The sequence below is a fragment of the Lolium perenne genome, chromosome 6 (genome assembly GCF_019359855.2).
Source record: "Lolium perenne isolate Kyuss_39 chromosome 6, Kyuss_2.0, whole genome shotgun sequence".
Taxonomy (NCBI): domain Eukaryota; kingdom Viridiplantae; phylum Streptophyta; class Magnoliopsida; order Poales; family Poaceae; genus Lolium; species Lolium perenne.
In genome coordinates this window covers 193,060,717-193,067,462 of record NC_067249.2, presented here as the reverse complement: position 1 = coordinate 193,067,462, position 6,746 = coordinate 193,060,717, and the positions used below count along the sequence as shown (strand labels likewise).

The 6,746-nt window shown below is 44.2% G+C and overlaps 1 protein-coding gene across 1 annotated transcript; it reads right to left on the bottom strand.

The window, feature by feature from the left end:
* Positions 1-800: 800 nt before the first annotated feature.
* LOC127306576 (probable transcription factor KAN2) lies at positions 801-6,005 on the bottom strand. The gene is made up of 6 exons (XM_051337232.2): positions 5,109-6,005; positions 4,723-4,799; positions 3,748-3,802; positions 3,514-3,664; positions 1,871-1,934; positions 801-1,605 (listed from the first exon to the last, which is right to left on the bottom strand). Exons 1-6 carry the CDS (start codon positions 5,680-5,682, stop codon positions 1,480-1,482), a joined length of 1,047 nt encoding a protein of 348 aa, XP_051193192.1. The 5' UTR covers positions 5,683-6,005; the 3' UTR covers positions 801-1,479.
* Positions 6,006-6,746: the final 741 nt, after the last annotated feature.

Genomic DNA, 6,746 nt, shown 5'->3' with positions numbered 1-6,746 from the left:
ATAAAAACTTAGTAAAACTTGACATAGTTTGACTTTTTAAAAATAATATAGCCTAAACTTTGCGATGGAGGTAGTAACTAGTAGTGTATTTTTTGGGTCCAAGGCTTGTTCTAACAAAACCTATTATGCAGTGTTATTTAAAAGGGGAGAGTATGTGGGTTTTGCTCCACAACTGATGCGACCGAATTGATTTTCAAATTCACCTCATGATTGACTTTGTAGCTATTACCAAAATATAAAAAATAAATTCGTTGTAAAACTTAAAATTTTTCCGCCAAACTGAATCTTGCATTTTCCAAATGGCACTTCAACTGGTCAAGGGTAGTCGACACTTGCTAGAATTCATGAACACTTGCAGCAACTAAAACTATAGCCAAAACCCCCAGGAAATAAATGTTTTCCCTGAGGCAGAGTATATATGACTTATTTTGATTGGTTAAGACAAAACTTTGACCAATAATTACTCTACTTAAATGTGCTATGGCCTATGTGTGTTAAAAATGTCACAATCATAAGAAAATATTTTTTACGGCTATTCTAGTTACACCATTCTTGTTTCATGTTTTTTTTCGAAATGGGAGTATACCCCAGCTTCTGCATCATGACGATGCACACGGTCATTTTTGTTTCATGTAAGTTTCATGCATCAATGTAGATAGAAAAAAGTTCAGTCCACTTAGCAGCATAACTACATAGAGCATCAAACGTACTACTCAGAATACCCTTTTGTTGATAGATCAACTTTACTGATTTGCTTTAGCTCATGAACTGCAAATCCAACCATATTTGCTCCAATGATATCCAATCCAGTGAAAGAATATATTCCAAGCTAGTAGCTATACACTAGGAGATAGCAAAGAGCAAGACTGATCAATCCATCATACATGCCTGCATGGACCATACACATAAATATATAACATAAGCACATCAACTTTGCACCTTTCTTGTGCATAACAAAAAGATGAAACCTTTCTTAACCTAGCATGCAGCTCTGTCTCATCAGGCACCATGCACGCACATACTACACTCTCCTAGCTAGTTCCATCGTGTGTGCATCAGAAGCAAGCGATCGATATGTAGGATTATAGGCACATATATCTGCAAGCCCTTTAGGCAGGCAGGCAGGCAAGGTACCTGTTGCATGCTCCTGCTTGCCTTCCTGCCTTTGATAAAGCCTATTTCTCTCGCTATCCATCTCTCTACCACGCACGCACACTTGCACGCACCCATGTCTCTCCCTCTGCCCTTTTGCACTTTGTTCCTAGATCAACGGTTGTCTCGTCTTATTCTTTAATTCTCAGCCTCTTTTGCTTTCCCATCATCTTGCTTTGTTGGCTCCCTCCTCCGCTTCATACACACATGCATATGGGGCTGGCGCCACACGAGTATATGCATCTCATTAACCTATAGGTGATCATATAGCTAACTAGCTAGACATCTTCCACTGCGATGGATCGATCAACACGCATCAGAGACAGGTTACATTCGTCCTAGGGTGAAGTCGAGGTTCGGCTTCTTGGCGCCGACGACCAATTCAGATAGTCGGAACGGTGACGACATCAGGTAGGAGGCATTGTCCACGTCGAGGCACTGCGATTGGACGTCCTGCAATTGTCAATAGTGCAAATGAAATGAACAAAGGACCAAATTAAGCAGACTGGGATGACTTGATAACTGTAAGAAAATGCTGCCGACAATTTGCTCTGATCATGACTCAACAGGAAGCCGTCAAAAAGATGCATGCAAGAAATGGAAGAAGGAATGATCGCTACTGCACTAACTTAGCAAAGCATATCATGGCCATTGGGTGATGAGGTATTGGAGATAGTAATGATGATCTCTTCCGTTGGAAAAAAAGGGGTGTACGAACCTCAAAGGATTTCATGTCGCCTGGGTTGGCATCTCTTGATTTTCCATGGAACCAGGCCCCTCCGCTGCACGAGCAAAAGAAAGAAAGAGAGGAATTGAATTAAGTATCACCTTCTTTTTTGTATATCATGGGCTGATGAAAGAATCAAATGCCGGCCTATCTACATCTTTTCTTTCTTCAGTGGGAGTCCATTTGCATGCAACACAAGGGAGGGGGAAAAGGTAGGGAACAAAGCAAGCAACTACGACTTTCACTGTTAAGATGCTGTCAATGACAAGCAGCTAGCTTTATCAGATAGATTAACTGGAGGTAAAAAACTGTGTAGTTAGCTGCTTGCCTTTATTAATTACTTTGCGATGTGATACCACACACACTGGCACTTGGTCAATGCTTGTGTGTATGCACATGTACATACATGTACTACAGTCACCACCTAAACAAAATACATGCATATGTCTCCAGTACAACTATTGTGACCACGCAGAGTCCACAAATACTCCAATACGTGTGTATACATGTGCTGGTACACGCCTATATGGACGCTTGGATGCGATAGTACAATATACATACAGATTGTATGTGTTTAAGAGCTATCCCTGGCCATGCAAGAGATTATCATGATGTTGCTTCTGATGTAACTTCAGGTCAAGATTCCAGTGTAGTGCTACTATATTGTCTACTTAATTAATTATAGTTGTGGAAAGTATATAAGTGTGCACTTTGGACCAATGGGTAGATGGATATGTTTAATGAAATAGATTAATAAAATATATTCGAGAGATGATTGCACCATCATGGGGAGCAGATGGAACAAAGGTAGAACCCTGGTGCTTTTTGTGAGCACTTGTAGGTGGTTGATATGGTAGTAACAAAGAAAATGAGGCAAAGGAATAGGTGTTTGTTTTGCCTAAAGCAGGCAGTAGACTAGACTGGTTTGAACCAAAAAGTTGCCCTCTTTAGATCATTAATATACTGCTCAAAATATATAGTCCATTATTTAATTGTGGAATGTGATAGTTGATTCTTGAAGAATACGTAGACATCATCATGCATGAGATGAAGAGCCCAAACATGGGTGCATGCTACTACGACCTCTGTGTATATTTAGGCGTACTTTGTTGCTTTAGCACTCTATGGGAAATTACCAGCAGCTTTTGACCCTGTAAGGCTCTGTAGTTATATCGATCTGCAAAGCAGTTTTCTGGCTCAACGGGAATGTTTAGCTACTTAGCGCTAGCTGTGCCTCTCTGCCATTCGCCTGAAATGGCAGAAAAGACGGAGCCCAGCAGTATGGAGTAATTCTAAAGTGCAAGCTAGCTAAGTAGCTGCTGATATCCATTGATAGCCCACTAGCTTGAACATTTAGTTTGACATGGAGCAATTCATAATTAGGGCAAGGGACCCATGTATCATAAATCGTGCTACTAATGTTTGGTTCAAACTTCAACCGATCATCACCAGATCAAGAGTATTAGAACTAGGAATTAGGTGTTGCAATCTAGCTAGCTCTCTCATGTGATATAGCTCATACTAGTATGTGAGAATGCAAAATGTGACCAAGTTGGTCCAAACTAAGTATAGAAGTTCACATTACTCATTAAGAAGCTAGCAATGGCTTTGCTTGCATGGTGTGTGTTTGTTACCTCGAAGAGTTGTTGCTCCAGAGAGCGCACATGTTGGATCCATGGTCGTTCCCGTCAAGATTTGATTGCTGGACTGAACACTCGGATCCACTGGTGTTGGTGATGTCGAAGGAGCTGTCGTCAGGGATGTCTATGATTGTCTTGGCTTGCCCTGAAAAATAAATATTCTTGCTTACTAATCCAATCCAATGATACTTCGATCAGCAAGGAGATCGATCGATCAATCATATATACCGTAGGATGGAGCACCAGATGGTTTGTGATCAGTGGTCTTGATGGTCCGGTACATCTGCAAGTTATTAATCAACTACTGTAGTTAACCATATGTTCATGGATGTAGATCATCAAACACAATTCCGATGCACATAAACAAACGACTAAACTAAAGCTAGATACTTGTGTAGCAGTATTAAAGTCAAAGGTGTGTACGGGTCTACGGTGGAGCAATAACTCCGGCAGGAGCAGCAGCATCAGCATATATGCACAATTGGGGCATTGATGGCTCGATCAGCTACTGTGTGCAGGCAAAGGCAGAGAAGCACCAAAGGGCAGAAATTAATTATTGAGAAATGATGCAGGGTTGTACTTGGCCTTCTGCTCTTGCGCAGAAATGCATGGATGCGTATATCATATCAATGTGCTTCTGCTGAGCTGCTGTGTGCATGTGTGCATGATCCGTCGATCGTCCACGACGCCATAGCTCTCATCCTCTAAGGTGTGGCTTTTAATGGCGCGCATTTGCTTCGCCTTGCTTGCTTAAGCTTTGTGCTGCTCAGCTGCTGATCTCGAGTTTTTATTGAAAAGCTGCGAACCCGCCCAGCTCCTTCTCTCCCTCTTCCCTCTCACCCATCGTGGTAAAGTCTCTCTCTCTCTATATATATATAACAGGGAGAGAAGGTACAAGACGGGAATTTACTGCTCAGAAAGTGAACTGTAAAATGACTATTCTTCCATGCATAAGCGAGAGATAGAGAGAAGTAGTGAGACTTCAAAATGGGAGAGGAACGAAGAACAAGCAAGTTCTAGTATATATTATTCAGCGGCAAGAAATCAGATATGATGGATCGACTAGTGTCTGCGTGTAGTGTATTTTCTTCCATTCCAAGGTGTTATTTATATTCCTTATTTGGGAGCCATACACACTGGAAGCTCAATGAACAAGCTAGTGAACCAAACATGGTGATGGAGAACGTATGTATATAAATTTACCTGCAAATGAGACTTGACATGTGCTAAGGTTAGATCCTTCACGTCCATTAGCTCAAGAACTGACTTGGGTGTTGCTCCTGCACAACCGCAAAAAACACAAAATATCAGAAAAAACAGCACACCACACAATTCACCAACAAAGAGCTTAGCGTAGCTCTAGCTTGTACTATGCCAAAGAACCCCATATATGCATCCTTGTCCAGTTCTTTTGAATGCTAGCAGGAGAACTGATAGATTCGATCAATGGGAAAAATGATCCTTTGTGTAGTTAGATAGCTAAGAAACAATTAATCAGAAACTAATAGCAAGCAAATTAAGCAGAAGAAAAGATATATGCGCACTTGTGTGCGCGAGCAACAGTTAGCAGTAGCAAGAGCAGCACATACTCTCGTGGCCTCCAAGCAGCTCGACGGCGTGGACGAACCGCGAGTGCAGCGACGTCGTCCACCGCATCCTCGGCGCGCGGGAGCCCCGCTTGGCCGGCGGCGGCGCCAGCCGCAGCACGCCGGCCTTGCCGGGCGACCTTGGCCTGCCGGCCGCGCCACCGATCGCGTCGTAGCAATGCTGGTGGTTGTGGAGGTGGTGGTGGTGGAGCTGGCTCTGGAGAAAAGGGAGCGACTGCGAGGTGTTGTACACGGGGATGCCGCGGATGGGCCTCATGGAAGCCAGGTCCTGCACCTCATGATTGAGGATGGGCTGGGTGTGCTGCAAGAACTGTAGCCCATCGAAGAGGCCATCGGCGCCAGTTGCGTGGAAGCCGCTGCCGGCTGCCGCTACGGCGGAGGAGTATGCCCTATTGATGGACGGAGCGGCGATGGTTGCTGCCGTTGATGCTGTAGTGGTCGCGGTGGTGGTGTCGAGAGCCCTCTTCCAAAACCCTAAGTCCATTGGCTTGGTGGCAGGGGGAGGACTGATTTGGAGCTGCAGCTGCAGGTCTGGCTGTGATGGGAACAGCTCCATTGATCTCTCTCCTCTACTTCTTGCAACTTGCAAACAGCAGGTGGTGTGGTGTGATGCCTGCTGCCCTTGACTTGTGGCTAGCTAGAGATCGAGAAGGAGTTGAAAAGGGGTTTCTTGATTCGGATGCTCGTTGGGTTATGGCCGAAATTGAGGTGGAACTTGGAGGATTTCTTGCTGCTTGGGGGAGAGGAGGGGAGAGGAGTCCACGGATGGGGGGAGAGTGAGAGGGAGAAAGAGAGTTGGAAACTTGGAATGCTGAAGGACAGGAGTGTCTGTTTGGATGTGTTGTGTGAAAAAGAGGTGAGAGTGTAACTTGTTGCTTGGCGGTGGCCTAGGATGGAAGATATAGATTGGACTTTTCGACTTTTCGTCCAGACACCATCCGCTCTCTTTTACTTTCGTTCTTCCCATTTTTTTCCTTCTACCTCTCCCCTCTTCTTTCTATTCCATGCAGTCTCTCTGTAAGGGTGTTTGGTGGCAGATTGCTGTGGGAAAATGACACTTTTGATTAGGATGTATGCTTGTGAGAAGGCAAGACGTGAGGTATTATTCCCCTTACGGGCTTTATGCCATTCTTCTTCCTCACGTGAATTATACGCACCACAGTGCAATCCTAATTCCTAATGCACAGACTAGCAACTATGGCCTCTTTTGAACCACAGTGCAATGCTTATGCACGTGCACAGACTAGCACTATGTCCTCCTTTGCGTTAGAGATATATTTGGTAGTTTAGATCACACGGAATTTGTAGTCCATTTTCTACCGTATGTCTAGGAGAGCTTTTTCGTCTCCAAGTCTTGTACTATATAACTCGTCCAAGAGACTCAATACATCATTCACCGTATAAGGCCAAACATCATACTCTTTTGTGGTACCAGACAAAAGATCCTAAATCTGGCCGCTAAACACGCTTACGTGCCACCCCCAGGGAGGTCGGTCTTCACGAGCTTCTCCAGGGGCCACGCAACCCGGGGTAGGGTTCATATGGCGATCGGTTGATCGGCTGCCCTCGAGTATTTTTTTTAATATGTAGATCACTTTTCTTTTCTTTTCCACCGGTCGC